This window comes from Portunus trituberculatus, chromosome 38, assembly GCF_017591435.1.
Source record: "Portunus trituberculatus isolate SZX2019 chromosome 38, ASM1759143v1, whole genome shotgun sequence".
Classification (NCBI taxonomy): Eukaryota; Metazoa; Arthropoda; class Malacostraca; order Decapoda; family Portunidae; genus Portunus; species Portunus trituberculatus.
The window spans coordinates 1020001-1037500 of NC_059292.1; the positions used below are offsets into that span (position 1 = coordinate 1020001).

At 47.0% G+C, this 17500-nt stretch overlaps 1 protein-coding gene across 8 annotated transcripts in view; it reads left to right on the forward strand.

The window, feature by feature from the left end:
* Positions 1–17500, forward strand: part of LOC123515207 (FERM domain-containing protein 4A-like) — a 289831-nt gene that overhangs the window by 131479 nt on the left and 140852 nt on the right. Inside the window, exon 1 of one of the 8 annotated variants that reach the window (XM_045273740.1) lies at positions 9647–10046. The exons of 5 other annotated variants lie outside the window; for them this stretch is intronic. In XM_045273740.1, coding sequence (XP_045129675.1) covers positions 10005–10046 — 42 coding nt within the window. In that variant the 5' untranslated portion in view covers positions 9647–10004. Of the gene's footprint in view, positions 1–9646; positions 10047–16947 lie in introns of those variants that run through there. 2 more of the 8 variants (XM_045273745.1, XM_045273739.1) reach the window with 2 other exon arrangements.

The window sequence follows — 17500 nt, forward strand, 5'->3', positions numbered from 1 at the left end:
TCTCAGGACAGGGCAGGGGAGGATGGAGTGGTGCGTGTGTGCGTGCCATCACCAGCTGGCCAGCGGACTGTGCCGCGCACCTGTCAGGTTGTCAGTTACAGGCAAGATAGACTTTTTGCAGTTTTCTCCTAACGTGGTTGCTTGGAGGGAGGCAGTTTTGTGTACACGTGGACGCCTCGTGTTTGTTTTAGCTGTCCTGCCTTGCCTTGCATCACGCCTGCCCCGCACACCACCGGAATGACTGACACGCCCACGGACTCACACAGGACGACACATGCTATGCCTCGAACACGCTGGGCTGCTGCTGGCGGGCAAGGGGAGGCCACCTGGGATGACTGGCAGGGTGTGGGGCGTGGAGGGAGGGGTGTCCTTGAGGCGGTGGTGGTGGAGGTGCTGCTGCTGACTGGGTGACACTCGCCGCCCTCATAATATGTAGTCTGTGTTGTGCCAGCCAAGGATGGTAGTTAGTCTCTCCCTCTGTGTGTGTGTGTGTGTGTGTGTGTGTGTGTGTGTGTGTGTGTGTGTGTGTGTGTGTGTGTGTGTGTGTGTGTGTGTGTGTGCATAATTATCTCTGTATCTGCCAGTGTGCCCTGAATCAGCTTGGGATCGGCACGTGGGTTAAGCCAGCTCCGTTACTATTGGTCAGGCACCTCTCTCTTGCAGTGGAGTTTACCGACTTGTAGAAGGGAAAAAAAATATGCATGTATGTATGTATGTATGTATGTATGTATGTATGTATGTTTGTATGCATGTTCAGCCAAGCTCCTGTCAAGCCAAGCAAGTCACGCCACCATGACATGACGTACGAGACCCGCTGCTGGCTTTCCCTCCCCCGATCCCCTCCCCTCCTAGACCCTCCCAGACCCTGCTAGACCCTCTCCTCCCCTCCTAGACCCTCTCAGACCCTCCTAGAGCCTCCCAGACCCTACTAGACCCTCCCCTCCCCTCCTAGACCTTCCCAGACCCTCCCAGACCCTGCTAGACCCTCTCCTCCCCTCCCAGACCCTCCCATACCCTGCTAGACCCTCCCAGACCCTGCTGGACCCTCCCCTCTCCTCCTAGACCTTCCCAGACCCTCCCAGACCCTGCTAGACCCTCTCCTCCCCTCCTAGATCCTCCCAGACCCTCCTAGAGCCTCCCAGACCCTACTAGACCCTCCCTTCCCCTCCTAGACCTTCCCAGACCCTCCCAGACCCTGCTAGACCCTCTCCTCCCCTCCTAGAGCCTCCCATACCCTGCTAGACCCTCCCAGACCCTGCTAGACCCTCCTCTCCCCTCCTAGACACTCCCAGACCATCTCCTCCCTTCCTAGACCCTCCCCTCCCCTCCTAGACCCTCCCAGACCCTGCTAGACCCACCCTCCCGCCACCCTAGTAACACCTCAGTAACTCCCCGGCGCGGTACACCAGTTACACCACCATCTTCACCATCATCACCATTAATCACCGGCTTTTTTACATCACCATCTCCGCAACCCGCTACACGTTTCAAGGTCACCCGCTACACCACAGACTACACCCATGTCTGTACCCCGCCCCCCCCGCCCCCGCCGCCCCCTTACTCCCGCTGTACCGTAGCTGTACCTTAGCATCTTAGCACCGCAGCCAGGCACCACCACCACCACCTGGCACCGTGTAGCAGCAGCAGCAGTAGGGCAGGTGGCACAGTGCTTGACGTAACTTCACTCATCGTCCTTATAATCTCTCTCTCTCTCTCTCTCTCTCTCTCTCTCTCTCTCTCTCTCTCTCTCTCTCTCTCTCTCTCTCTCTCTCTCTTCTTTCTTTCTTTCCTTCTTTCTTTTTTTTCCTTCCTTTCTTTCTTCTTTCTTCCTTTTTCTTTCTTTTTCTTTCGTTCTTTCTTTCTTTCTTTCTTCTTTCCTTCCTTCCTTCCTTCCTTCCTTTCCTCTTCATTCTCTCTCTCTCTCTCTCTCTCTCTCTCTCTCTCTCTCTCTCTCTCTCTCTCTCTCTCTCTCTCTCTCTCTCTCTCTCTCTCTCTCTCTCTCTCTCTCTCTCTCTCTCTCTCTCTCTCTCTCTCTCTCTCTCACACACACACACACACACACATGGATCGTCTCCTTTCTTATCAGTGCAAGTGGCGCGGCGGGAGCTCGTTTTAGAGAGAGAGAGAGAGAGAGAGAGAGAGAGAGAGAGAGAGAAAAGAGGAAGAGCCAGTGATTGCATCGTTGTATATACCAAGAACTTTCTCCTTCCTTCTCTTGATTGTGGCGTGGCGGGGCATGGAGGGGGCGTGGCGGGGCATGGACGGGGCGGGGTGAGGCGAAGTGGGACGGGGAGGGCGAAGGGGAGGGGGCGGGTCTCTCCAGTGCACCCCTTTGTACCTTCCAATAAGCAAAACATTCCCCTCCCACCCCTCTCGTCCTCTCACCTCCCGCCCCCCCCTCAGCAGCAGATTTCCGTGTTTATCTACTCTGGCTTGTTATGCATGGCGGTGAGAGAGAGAGAGAGAGAGAGAGAGAGAGAGAGAGAGAGAGAGAGAGAGAGAGAGAGAGAGGGTGAGTATGTGAATATGAAGAAAAAGAAGACTAACAAGAGGAAGAAGAATGAAAATAATGACCACTAAAGAACAACAAATGAAAGAAGAGGAGGAGGAGGAGAAGAAGAAGAAGAAGAAGAAGAAGAAGAAGAAGAAGAAGAAGAAGAAGAAGAAGAAAGAAAGAAAAGAGGAAGGATAAGGAGGAGAAAGGAAGAGGAAGAGAAGGAGGAGGAGGAGAAAGAGGAGAAGATACATTCATACATACATAGGAGGAGGAGGAGGAGGAGTAGGAAGAGAAGGAGGAGAAAGAGGAGGAGGAGGAAGAGAAGGAGATACTCGTACATACATACAGACACGTTACAGGGGTGCGTTGGTAAGGGGAGAGTGAAGCGAGCCAACAAGCAGGGACAAAGTACAGCTAATTGAGACAAACTGACGTAAATAAACTCATATCTTGTTTGGGGGGGGAGGGGGGTTGTGGTGCGGCTCCCTGGCTTGCTACTGTACTGGCTTGTTCCTTGCTACTGGTACTGGCTGGCTTGTTCATTGCTACTAGTACTGACTGGCTTGTTCCTTGCTACTGGTACTGGCTGGCTACTGTACTGGCTGGCTTGTTCCTTGCTACTGGTACTGGCTGGCTTGTTCCTTGCTACTGGTACTGGCTGGCTTGTTCCTTGCTACTGGTACTGGCTGGCTTGTTCCTTGCTACTGGTACTGGCTAGCTTGTTCCTTGCTACTGGCACTGGCTTGTTTCTTGCTACTGGTACTGGCTGGCTTGTTCCTTGCTACTAGTACTGGCTGGCTTGTTCCTTGCTACTGGTACTGGCTGGCTTGTTCCTTGCTACTAGTACTGGCTTGTTCCTTGCTACTGGTACTGGCTGGCTTGTTCCTTGCTACTAGTACTGGCTGGCTTGTTCCTTGCTACTGGTACTGGCTGGCTTGTTCCTTGCTACTAGTACTGGCTGGCTTGTTCCTTGCTACTAGTACTGGCTGGCTTGTTCCTTGCTACTGGTACTGGCTGGCTTGTTCCTTGCTACTGGTACTGGCTGGCTTGTTCCTTGCTACTGGTACTGGCTGGCTTGTTCCTTGCTACTGGTACTGGCTGGCTTGTTCCTTGCTACTGGTACTGGCTGGCTTGTTCCTTGCTACTGGTACTGGCTGGCTTGTTCCTTGCTACTGGTACTGGCTGGCTTGTTCCTTGCTACTGGTACTGGCTGGCTTGTTCCTTGCTACTGGTACTGGCTGGCTTGTTCCTTGCTACTGGTACTGGCTGGCTTGTTCCTTGCTACTGGTACTGGCTGGCTTGTTCCTTGCTACTGGTACTGGCTGGCTTGTTCCTTGCTACTGGTACTGGCTGGCTTGTTCCTTGCTACTGGTACTGGCTGGCTTTTCCTTCCTACTATTACTGGCTGGCTTGTTCCTTGCTACTGGTACTGGCTGGCTTGTTCCTTGCTACTGGTACTGGCTGGCTTGTTCCTTGCTACTGGTACTGGCTGGCTTGTTCCTTGCTACTGGTACTGGCTGGCTTGTTCCTTGCTACTAGTACTGGCTGGCTTGTTCCTTGCTACTAGTACTGGCTGGCTTGTTCCATGCTACTAGTACTGGCTGTCTTGTTCCTTGCTACTGGTACTGGCTGGCTTGTTCCTTGCTACTGGTACTGGCTGGCTTGTTCCTTGCTACTGGTACTGGCTGGCTTGTTCCTTGCTACTGGTACTGGCTGGCTTGTTCCATGCTACTAGTACTGGCTGGCTGTTCCTTGCTACTGGTACTGACTGGCTTGTGGTGGCTTGTAGCTTGTGGCTACTAGGGGAAACACAGAATGACTTGGTGACTTGGTGACTGGGTGACTGACTGGCTGAGTGGTGGTGACTGGGAGGTGTCAGGTGGTGGTAGAGGAGTTGAGGGTAATAAGATCTCGTTAAAAGCCTCCATTACTGTCTCTCTCTCTCTCTCTCTCTCTCTCTCTCTCTCTCTCTCTCTCTCTCTCTCTCTCTCTCTCTCTCTCTCTCTCTCTCTCTCTGCCCTTTCTCTCTCTCTCTCTCTCTCTTCTCTCTCTCTCTCTCTCTCTCTCTCTCTCTCTCTCTCTCTCTCTCTCTCTCTCTCTCTCTCTCTCTCTCTCTGTTCATAGGATTACTGACAAAGTACTGAGTAAATAAATGCTAAACGGAAGGAATAATACTTGAATACACAACACGAGTGACCAGAGAACACAACACAACAGTAAAACACCCGCCAAACACGAAGCCAAACCTGTCCAAACAAAACGCGCGCCTTTGGGTAGAGAAAGTGACGGGCCGACATGACATAGGCTTCCTCACACACACACACACACACACACACACACACACACACACACACACACACACACACACACACACACACACACACACACACTCACTCACTCACTCTCTCTCTCTCACTCTCTCTCTCTCTCTCTCTCTCTCTCTCTCTCTGAGAGAGAATGTGTCTCTCTGAGAAAGTAAGAGTGAGAGAGAGAGAGAGAGAGTGAGAGAGAGAGAGAGAGAGAGAGAGAGAGAGAGAGAGAGATAATGTGTGTGTGTGTGTGTGTGTGTGTGTGTGTGTGTGTGTGTGTGTGTGTGTGAATGGCAGTGAGTGAGTTACAGAGTGTGTGAGTGAGTGAGTAAATGAGAGTGAATTTGTGAACCTACCCCCAACCCAACCCAACCCAAACCCAACCCAACCCAAACCAACCTTAACATGACCTAACCACCATAAGAACACTCACGAAAACAACAACAACAACAACAGCAACAACAACAACAACAACAACAACAACAACAACAACAGTGCCCGTCAATAGCCGACTTTTTGTCCGTCTACACTTTGTTTGAAGGGGAAAAGTGAGGGGAGGAGGAGGAGGAGGAGGAGGGGAAGGAATTTATGTGGGTACGTTGAGAGAGGAGGGTAGTGTTAGTGGTGGTGGTGGTGGTGGTGGTGGTGGTTGAGTGATCACTATGAGGAAGTGAGTGTTTTGTGAGAGAGAGAGAGAGAGAGAGAGAGAGAGAGAGAGAGAGAGAGAGAGAGAGAGAGAGAGAGAGAGAGAGAGAGAGAGAGAGAGAGAGAGAGAGAGAGAGAGAGAGAGAGAGAGATTACGAGAGAGAGAGAGAGAGAGAGAGAGAGAGAGAGAGAGAGAGAGAGAGAGAGAGAGAGAGAGAGAGAGAGAGAGAGACAGTCAAAGACAGAGAGAGACAGAGAAATTACCAATAAGCTCACCGCAATGGAGACGCGAATAGGCGAGGCAAGATCACAGGAGATGTCTGACGATTTGAAAGCCCTGAGGGAGGCAACAAGGCGTCCTCAAGAAAGCCCCTGACCACGACACGGGCTGGAAGAGTGAAGGAGTGGAAGAGTGGAGGGAGGGTGGATCAAGATAACTGAGCCACGAGTTTGATGGGTGGTGAAGAGATGAGACTGAGAAAAGGAGATTGAGTTGACCTGTTGGTGTGTGACTTGGAATAGGGAATAGAGAAAGAGAGCGAGGTGTTATGTTGTGTTCTGTATTTATATTAGTTACAGTAATAATGTTAGTCACTGTTTAGCTAATGTGTGTTACTTTCCATCGTTTAATCTCAAGCTCTTCAGTACTGGGATGCATTTTTTAACACGAGTTTTGAGTGTGATTAGACGATTTTATTTATTTTAGGAAGGGTCTATGGGGGTCAGGAGATTAATGGCCAGAGATTAATCCCTACACAAGTTTCTGAAGCTGTATAAAATCAAATAGTAATCAGAATAGATATGAGAAACACATCATGGTACTGAATGGGTTAAAAAATACTTAGGTGACATTATTTTGATTTGTTTGTAAAAGCACACTTCTTTATTTGAACATATGAGAACCACCAAATAGTAAGCAGGAAAATATAAAAACACGTCATGGTACTGAAGGGGTTAAAGAATACCTAGGTGACAGCATTTTGATTCATATTTGTAAAACTACGAGTAGACTTCTTTATTTGGACTAATAGGGACTTTGTAACTCTCCCTTTAACTTAAACATGCACATTTCACCAGTACAACTAAAATTTCACCTGTGTACCGTGGCGTGAGGTGCGTGAGGGGAGGAAACTGAGGGAAAAAGGGTAGATACAGCTGCACAGGGAGGGAAAAAGAACAACGTTGAAGCGAAGCGAGGCGAATATGTTGACGTGACGCAGGTTGTCGTTGTTGTTGTTGTATTAGTTGTATAAGCTGAGCCGTTCCTCCCAGTCCCATCCCGCCTCCAGCACACGCCTCGCCGCCGCCACTGTTTACATGAGCGGCGGCGTGCGGGCTGTGTGGCTGAGGTGGATGGGGGCTGGTGACTGGCGGACTACTGATGGTCTGTTGATGAATGGTGAGAGAGAGAGAGAGAGAGAGAGAGAGAGAGAGATGTTGCATAAAAGGATAGAAAAATAAAATCAGACGGAATTGAAGGAATACAAATTAAACCATTATCAATATTGTGGCCCGTTTTCTTTGACAACAGTGGCGGCTCGGGAGAGGAGAAAGGGGATACTACTCAGATATCTTCACCGCTGCACTGTCTTGCCTCATAGCTACGTGGTACAACATTGAAGACTTTTGCGTCACTGTAGTGTCTTGGATGATGATGCAGCCTGAACCCCTTGAGTACCACGACGCGTATCCATATTCATTCTGCTTACTATCTGGTGATTTTTATACACCTTCAGAAACTTACGTGGTGGATTAAAATAGTGAAGACTCTGGCCATTAGTCTACCGACCTCCATAGAGCCTTCTTAAAGTATATAAAATCGTTTGAATCACACCCAAATATCATGGTAAAAATGCGTCCCAGTACTTGAAGGGGTTAAAGACACTATTTCCTATTTCTTTTCACTATTTTTTTTTTCCAATGGGAGATGAACAAAAATAGTAGCAATAAAAGATTAAACAAGAAATACAAGTCCATAGCATAACAACAGATCCATTTCACACACACACACACACACACACACACACACAGCGAGCAGGAGTCTCAATTAAGTACCGAGCATTTCGAAGCAGCTCACTCGTGTGTATTCGAAGCTTCAGCCTTGCCAAGAGTTACGAATCCTGCAGACATTAGGGAGAAGTAAACGAGTGTGTGTGTGTGTGTGTGTGTCTCTCTCTCTCTCTCTCTCTCTCTCTCTCTCTCTCTCTCTCTCGTTATTCTTGTTCTTGTTCTTCTTATTATTCTTGTTGTTGTTGTTGTTGTTGTTCTTGTTCTTTTTGTTGTTCTTTTTCTTGTTCTTCTCCTTTTCCTCTTTCTTTTTTCTCTTCTTCCTTCCTTTATTCACATCAGCTCACTTTCTACCATGGATGAACGAAATAAATCTCTTCTATTGTCTTCTCCCTCTGTTTCCATCCCTTTTTTCTCCTCCTTTTGGCGTTGTCTCACTTTCCCCTTTCATTCAGAAGTTATAGGTTAGCTGGAGCTGGTTGGCTGGTGGGTGGGACTGGGGAACGGGTGAGGGGAGCGGGTGAGGGGTGGCTGGTGGGGATGGTGGGCGGGCGACTGGCGGAAGCGGCGAGGCACTGGGTGGCTCATTAAGCTCATTAGTGTCCTGAGTAAGTTATTCAGAAGTTTATTAAGTGAGGCTGAGCTGAATGATCCCTATAATAGAGTAATCAATCCCCCTTTGTGTGTGTGTGTGAGTGAAAGAGAGAGAGAGAGAGAGAGTGTGTGTGTGTGTGTGTTTCATTGTTTGATCTGCTGCAGTCTCTGACGAAACAGCCAGACGTTACCCTACGGAACGAGCTCAGAGCTCATTATTTCCGATCTTGGGATAGGCCTGAGACCAGGCACACACCACACACCGGGACAACAAGGTCACAACTCCTCGATTTACATCCCGTACCTACTCACTGCTAGGTGAACAGCACCTACACGTCAAAGGAGACACACCCAAATATCTCCACCTGGCCAGGGAATCGAACCCCGGTCCTCTGGCTTGTGAAGCCAGCGCTCTAACCACTGAGCTACCGGGTGTGTGTGTGTGTGTGTGTGTGTGTGTGTGTGTGTGTCCACGTTTTTAGTTAGTTACGTGTTGGCCTTTCTTAATCTCAGTTTGTGCTGCCCTTTGGCCGGTTTTCCCCTCCTACATAACAAGAATCTATTATTTATCTACTATTATCATTATTGTTCTGTCCACGACTCGCACTCTTATCATTGTACTTCTCTCTTTATTTATTTATTTATTTATTTGTTTGTTTGTGTTTGTAGTTGTTTATTTTTGTTGGAGTCGTTTCCTCTCAATGACTTCCACTCCACGATGACAGTGCTGGTGCGTCTCTATATAGTCATTCATTCATGCTGGGAATTCCATCTCTCTCTCTCTCTCTCTCTCTCTCTCTCTCTCTCTCTCTCTCTCTCTCTCTCTCTCTCTCTCTCTCTCTCTCTCTCTCTCTCTCTCTCTCTCTCTCTCTCTCTCTCTCTCTCTCTCTCTCTCTCACACACACACCACCACCACCATCAGACATAAAGAAAAGAAAAGCTAAAAAAATAAGAGAAAAAAAGAAAATTACAAGAAAAGAAAGAAACGAGAATAGAAAGCACACACCCCAAGAAAATAGGAAATCCACCACCACCAACACCACCGCCACCACCACCACCACCACCACCACCACCTCTTGTATAGAAGGTTGTATTGGTCACTCACAAACTTATGGACTACTTGTGGTATCTTGCAGATTGTGAAGGGAAGGGAAAGAGTCACTTGATAACTTGAACCTTTGACTTGAAGTGTTGATCGCCGTTTGTGGAAGGGAAACATTCACTTATTATTCATTCATTACCTGAGCCATTTAAAGTGTCACCGTCTGTAGCAAGTAGAAATTTGAGATTTTAAAAAGAATCAAACTCTCGAACTGGCGAATATGAAAGAGGAATCCAAACTATTATGAATTAGTGAAAGGGAAAAAAAATTCACTTATTCACTTATTACGTGAACCATTAAAAGTGTCACCGTCTGTAGCAAGTGTAGAAGAAGTTTGAGATTTTAAAAGGAATCAAACACTCAGTGTCTGGGGAGAGGTTGTGCACTCACCAGCGTCACTTTACATAGGCTCGTATTCTCAAACACCTCTGTGCTTCACCTTTACTATTTCAAAAGGCCGTGTTCAAATTTACACGAGTTTTCAAGGTGCTTTTATGGTTGTAGAGGCAGAGTGACAACACTTCTACATTATTAATTGGAGAAATACTCTTAAAAACCTGCCTAATAATCTGTGTGGCCTTGGAAAACAGTCGTGGTGAGAGAACAAAGTGTTTCTGAGTACGGGCCGTGCTGGTAAAAACGGAAGCTGAGAGGAAACCGGGTGCCCTGCTTGCCACCTCCCGCAGCAGTGAAGAGGCGGTAGAGGAGTGGCTGAGTCCCGCGCCTCGCCCAGGTATAGGCGGGGGGCGCGGGGGTGCCTGCTGGAGCGGAGGAGCCATGTGGAGGGCGCCACGCCGGGCCTCCCTCCCTCAGCCCCGCCACGCCCGCCGCCCGCACCGCCTCGCCACCCATGTCGCGGGAGAGGATTGAGCGGCGGAAGCTATGGATGCAGGTAAAGGCAGCGTGACGTGACGGGCTGGCCTGGAGGAAGTAGCCAGTCTGGTATTGCTCATTAAACGTTTGGTATTGCTACTTATTAAACGTCCCTCCTTATTAAACGTCCTTATTAAACGCCACTGAGGGTCCTTATTAAACCTCCTTCCTTATTAAACGTCCTTATTAAACGTCCCTCCTTATTAAACGTCTTGCATTGGTCCTTATTAAACATCCTTATTAAACGCCACTGAGGGTCCTTTTAAACCTCCCTCCTTATTAAACACCTTGTATTGGTCCTTATTAAACCTCTTGCCATAGATAAATAGATAGATAGATAGATCATTTTATGGACCATCGAAATTTGCACATATACTTGTAATTCCTTGTATAAAGTAAGGTCCATAATATGTTCAGTTTGAAACATGTGCCGTGGTCCACAACTGAAAAACGTTTTAAGAGCCTAAAGAGAAAGAAACAAATAAGTCCCCGTAGGATTACATGATACAAACTAACATCACCTCTATTCATTTAACCTCTTCAGTACCAGGACATGTTTTGGTATCCATTTTCCTTACTATTTGGTGATCATATACAGCTTCAGAAACTTACGTGGGGAATTAAAATAGTGAAGACTCCAGCCATATTAATCTTCTGGCCTCTATAGACCCTTCCTAATGTCAATAAAAATGGTCTAATCGTACATACATCTCAAAGAAGGGAAAAAAAAAGAAAAATGTGTGCCTTTACACTAAAGAGATTAAACGTCTCCCACGACCTGAACTAATTTAACAGCGAGGTTTTAATATTTTAATCTCATTCTTTTGGTGTGTGTGTGTGTGTGTGTGTGTGTGTGTGTGTGTGTGTGTGTGTGTGTGTGTGTGAATATGTCTAGACTGAATGTGTACCACCATCAATAAAAACGGATAGAGAGAGAGAGAGAGAGAGAGAGAGAGAGAGAGAGAGAGAGAGAGAGAGAGAGAGAGAATGAATAAAAGAAAGAATAGGAAGGAAGAAAAACAAATAAGAAAAAAAAACAATGAAAGAAGGACATGAAAAAGAATAGAAAGAATAAAACCAAGAAAAAAAGAAAGAAGGAAAGGAAAGAAGCAATGAGAGAGAGAGAGAGAGAGAGAGAGAGAGAGAGAGAGAGAGAGAGAGAGAGAGAGTAAAAGAACAACAAAAAGCGAAGAGTGTTGACTAGTGACGGCACTCCAACCTTCCTTCCGTTCCCTCTCCCACACTCACCCTCCCTCTCCCACCCACTCCCCCCAACCACTCCCAACCAAGCAGTCACTCCTCACCTCTGCGCCTCTTCCTGCCATTTCACTCGACTGTAATCTCCACATACTCTCACTTCCGCGCTTTATTTCTTGCTCTTTCTTTCCCTCCTTCGTCTTCCCTTCCTCCTCACCTCTTAGTCACTCCCCTCCCTCCCTAATCAGTTGTCAAAGGGCGTGTGGCACAAGGGGCAGCTGTGCCAGGGTTAGACTACGAGTGCCAGACCTTAGAGGAGATGGAGCGGCGGGTTCTGTATGGCACTGTTATGAAGGAAGGAGGGAACGAGAGGAAAAAAAGTGAAGGAAGGGAGGGGAGTGGCTAGAAGGGGAAGATTAGAGAGAGAGAGAGAGAGAGAGAGAGAGAGAGAGAGAGAGAGAGAGAGAGAAGAAGAAGAAGAAAAGAAGAAGCGACATGAAGAGAAAGAAAAGGCAAGCAAATAAAGAAGGAAGGAAGGAAGGAAAAAGAAAATAGGAAGGAAAGAAGGGATGAAAGAGAGAGAGAGAGAGAGAGAGAGAGAGAGAGAGAGAGAGAGAGAGAGCAGTAAGTGTTTTAAGTAGTAATAATAGCAGCGTCTACATTCAAGAGTTTTTGTGATCTTTAGCCTGGTGGAATAACAGAGGCTGGTAGAATGGTGGTGGTGGTGGTGGTGGTGGTGGCGAGACGGCTGGCTGCTGTAGGCGGAGAAGGGTGGAAGTAGAGTAACTGGTGGTGGTGGTGGTGGTGGTGGTGGTGGTGGTGGTGGTGGAGTAGAAAAGTGAATGCAGTTTAAGTTTCTTTTTTTTTTTATTGTTATGGTGAAAGTAATTGAGAAAAGTGATTAGGAGACGCTGGTAATGTTGGTAGTAGTAGTAGTCGCAGTAGCAGTAGTAGTAGTAGTAGTAGTAGTAGTAGTAGTAGTAGTAGTGGTAGCAGTAGTGTAGTAGCAGTGCAGTAGTAGTAGTAGTGTAGTAGTAGCAGCAGTAGTAGTAGTAGTAGTGTTGTAGTAGTAGTAGAAGTAATAGCAGGAGCAGCAGCAGCAGCAACAACAACAGCAGCAGTAGCAGCAATAGCAGCAGTAGTAGCAGCAGTAGTTGTTGTAGTAGCAGTAGTAGTAATAGTAGTAGTAGCAGTAGAAGTAGTAGTAGTAATAGTAGTAGTAGTAGTAGCAGTAGAAGTAGTAATAGTAGTCGTAGTAGTAGCAGTAGTAGTAGTAGTAGTAGTAGTAGTAGAAGCAGAAGTAAACCACTGTTGCCTAAAGGTGTATTTTTTACTCATTAATATTTTTGTGAAGGTTGTAATGACGTTAGCGCGGTGTTGGTGAGGGAGAAAGTGGTGCCTGAGGGTAGGTCTGCAGAGATAACCTGTTACCACCAGCATATAGTTGACAATCTCTCTCTCTCTCTCTCTCTCTCTCTCTCTCTCTCTCTCTCTCTCTCTCTCTCTCTCTCTCTCTCTCTCTCTCTCTCTCTCTTGGATGACCTGTTAGCTTGAGTCATCCGTCACAGTCACTGGTGGTTGTGGTGGTGGTGGTGGTGGTGGTTGCTAAGACATCCGCGGCGGCCTGGCTGTGGTGAAGAGGTAGGCTGTGTGGGTTAGGTAATGCGTCCCCGTTGCCATGGTGACCTTACTACACTGACCTTTGATGGAGCAGTGCGTGGTGATGTTAATTGGCCACTCCTGCGTAATGGTGATGGTGGTGGTGGTGGTGGTGGTGGTGGTGGTGGTGTAGTTAGTGGTTTATGTTATGAGGCGTTGAGTTAATTTTTTTTCGCTTAGTTGATGAATTAATAACAAAAACAACAAGAACTTTTCGAGAATTGGAGGATTTTGAAGGACGAGGAAGAGGTGATGGGAAAAGGGAAGAATGGTTGAATTTTAAAGAGAAGGAAGAGGGAGAGGAGATAAATGACCCATAACAACAACAACAACAACAACAACAACAAGAGTGAGAGGCAGTTTACAATTCGTCACGTGATCTTTGCTAAACTGAAAATTTCTTTTACGTTACATATTTTTTCTTCAAGTGATTCATTTTAAGGCTTCAAAGTTGACATGCATGAAGGTAACGTGTCTTTCTTTTCTTCTTCTTCTTCTTCTTCTTCTTCTTCTTCTTCTTCTTCTTCGTCTTCGTCTTCGTCTTCTTGTTTTTGTTCTTCTTGCTCTTGTTGTAGTTCATCTTCTTCTTTTTTCTTTTCTTCTTCTTCTTCTTCTTCTTCTTCTTCTTCTTCTTCTTCTTCTTCTTCTTCTTCTTCTTCTTCTTCTTCTTCTTCTTCTTCTTCTTCTTCTTCTTTCTTTCTTTTCTTTTTTTAGTATCGGTTCCATGTTTTCTGTATTACCTTGTGAACTAGAAGCCTTGTTACCCTAAACGCTACAGTCTTTTATGTAGTCAAACTTTATGAGACCCGCGAGTGGAGGTGGCGGTGTGAAGGGATATCGTGAGTGGTTCCCTTGATGCCTCGGGGAACTGGTATAGTCACTGGAGGGAAGAGGATGACCTTACCTGACCTGCCCTAGACCTTGAGCTGGTGACAGGAATAGACGGAGGTTGCAGCGGCTTAAGAAACTCACTTGAAAGACTCCTTGCTAATTTTCCCCTTGTGTGTGTGTGTGTGTGTGTGTGTGTGTGTGTGTGTGTGTGTTTCCCTTTCTGTTTCTCTGCGTCAAGTTTCTCTTTCTGTTTGTTTGTTTACCAGTCTGTTTCTGTCTCTCTAAGGCTGTCTGTCTGTTTGTGTCTGTTTATGTTTGTTAGTCTCTCTCTCTCTCTCTCTCTCTCTCTCTCCTTGGTAGCATGGGCTATGTGGCGTGGCGTGGCGTGGCGTGGCGTGGCGTGGCAGGGTGGGCAACACAAAGAACACAAACAAAACAAAGGCTGCGTCGCTTGAAGTGGAGCGTGAATATTTAACTAGCGTCCTTCACTGTGTACACGCGATTATGTGTGTGTGTGTGTGTGTGTGTGTGTGTGTGTGTGTGTGTGTGTGTGTGTGTGTGTGTGTGTGTGTAGTGATGCAGGAGAAAATTTGAAATGTTTTTGTGTATGCTTTTGCTAATGTAACTGTTGTCATCACTACTACTACTACTACTACTACCACTACTACTACTACTACTACTACTACTACTACTACTACTTCAGTGATAATTATAATGGTAATAATAATAATAATAATAATAATGAAAAGTGTAATTGTCTCACATACATGTATAGTGCATCTTGGGTAGTCATATTTGTATTCTCTCTCTCTCTCTCTCTCTCTCTCTCTCTCTCTCTCTCTCTCTCTCTCTCTCTCTCTCTCTCTCTCTCTCTCTCTCTCTCTCTCTCTCTCTCTCTCTCTCTCTCTCTCTCTCTCTCTCTCTCTCTGAACCATCCATCTCCTACAGACATTTACCTTACCAATATTACACACACCTCCTTCGTTCCCCTCCACACCTGCCGCTAATTTGTCTCCCTTTCCTCCCTCAGGTGAGCCAGAAGGGGGCGTTGCGGGGAGGTAAGTGGGGCGCCGCCGGGATTGTGTGGGCGAGACTAAAATTAGTGACTGAGGATTCTGAAGTGACGTTGAGTACAGGTTTTCTTGTCTTGTTCACTCACCTTCCTTTGTATTTCACTGTCCGGTGTTATAAGTCACTGTGCCGCTGTTTCTTCTAAGGTCCGTATTCAGACACGCTTTGTTGTCTACCACGACTATTTTCTAAGGCCACAGAAATTATGTAGCGGGGGGGTTTCAAGAGTGTTTCGCCAGTTAGCCATGCAGAAATCTTGTCACTCTGCCCTGAAATGAAGCCCGGCGATAAAGATCAGATGCTGAGTTAGGAGAGAGAGAGAGAGAGAGAGAGAGAGAGAGAGAGAGAGAGAGAGAGAGAGTGTGTGTGTGTGTGTGTGTGTACGTGTGTGTACAGGCGAGTCATGTGTACGGTATAGTGAAGCCTGCACTGTCCGTATTCAAAAACGCTTTGCTCTGTCATTACGACTGTTTTCCAAGGCCACAGAGATGATTAGCGGGGTTTTTCAAGCGTGTCCCTCAATCTTGTCACTCTGCCTCTACAACCGTAAACACCTTAAAAAACTCGTATAAATTTAGATAAAGCATTTTGAAATAGTGGAGGTGAAGGGCAGAGTGTTTGAGAATACGAACCTAAATGAGACAAGGGGTTACAAGGGAAGCAACATTGTGTATGGCGGCTTACAGATGGTTCATTTGATTTATGGCGTTGCAGCGGGCTTCTCGTGATAACAAATGCAATGTTTCCTTAGTGTTTGATTCAGTTGATAGTAAAAGCAATGATTCCGTTCTCGTAATAATAAATGCAATGATCCCTTAGTGTTTGATTCAGTTGAGGGTATCATGTAGGTTTTCACGAATAGGCGATGTGGTGAACTGGTGATTGGTGACCGCTGCGTTGGTGACAAGTGAATGTAGTCTGCGGGATTGGAACGCTACCTTCCATCTCAGCCGCCGCCTGCCAACACGCCGCTGTTTTCCACGCGAGTGAAGGCACGGAGGCGGGCCAAGGCGTGAAAGGCAAGGCAGATGGAATGTTTTGTCTGATGCTGGGAAGGAGATGGGAAATTAAACAGGTTGAATAATTAAGTAGCTTGAATATGATAGTGTAGTTGTGCAGGCGCCATGTTGCTTTATATGAGGACCTAGACTTGTGTTCGGGAATAGTTCGAATTTGTAGAGAAATGAAGGAATAGATATTTAACCCCTTCAGTGCCAGGACGCGTTGCCATATTCACTCTGCTTACTGTTTGGTGATTTAATACAGCTCTAAACTTACGTGGGGGATTAAACTAGTAAAAACTTTGGCCATTAACCTTCTGATCTCCATAGACCCTTCCTAATGTCAATAAAATGGTCCAATCGTACATAAATATCAAGGTAAAATTGCGTCCCAGTACAGAATGGGTTAAACAGGTAAATGAAGAAAAGCAATAAGATATAATCAAGAGAATCTGCAACACCTTGGTTCTCCTTCGGGTAAAACATAATTGTTATAGGAAAGTGCAAACGCCCCGCGAAGAATGTCAGCGAAGCACCATGCACTAAGAGGGAGAGGCAGCGGCGTGTCGGGCGGCACTGGTACCTGGCGAGTGTGGGTGGGAAAGCCTGGGGTGGGTGAGGGGCGGGGTGGCGGGCGGCAGTGTTTGCAGGTGTTTACCTCCTGGGTGGGGTGTTGGCCGGCCATGTGGCGTGCTCCGACCTCCCGCTGAGCCCTCACGGCGCCGCGGCAGAGGAGGAGAAAGAGAAGAGAAGGAGGTGGAGATGGTGGTGGCGAAATAGTGAGTGTCGCATCCTGCCGTCTGTCAGCAGGCCGAGTAATGAACAATGGATTCCTTAGGCGTCACCAGTCCACTCATCAGTTGTTCTTGGTGACGCTGCAGTGTTATTGTGTCTTGCTTTGGCGGGGCGTGTGTCATATCCCATGCGTCACTGCTTTATAATCATCTAATTCTTCGCAGGATCTGTGACATTATTGTTCTCCGCAAATGTGCGCGCGCACACACACACACACACACACACACACACACACACACACACACACACACACACACACACACACACACACACACACACACACACACACACACACACTGTCCATCTCATTTTTCCTTCCCTTTGCGGAGTCAATAATGAACACATGCACCTTTCAGTTTTTTATTGGTTTCAGCTTACTAGCGAATATAATTAGTATGTGTGCACCCAGCCAGGAGACGTGGCTGGCCATTGGGAGGAAAAGAAAAGAAAGGAAAAGTCAATGGTGTGACACACGATGAAGTGTCAGAAATAAGCAGTGAGTCAGGTCATTACAGGACATTGTCAAGGAGGGGAAAAAAAAAAGAAAAAAAACTTATTGGTAGTGCCAAGAGTCGCTGCACACCGCTATCCATCACACTTCAGAATGGCGTCCCTCTCCGTCAGCTCGCCCTCATTACCGGCATTACGGTCCTAGATACAGTGACGTAATGCTATTTATTCTGGTGTACGTAAACAGCTTTATTGCGCCGGAAATGGTGCGTCCGGCACCTTGTTGTGGGACGGGTGTCGTCGCCAGTGGGATGTGAACCAGCGCCGGGCGGAGGCATCCGTGCCACGGGACTGTCACTTGTCTGTGACACCGACTAGTGCCGACCATTTGTTTAAGTTGTGTAACAGTTGAGTCTTTGACTTGACAAGGACACTGATGTTTATCATCAGAAATGTTGCGAGGTGGCTC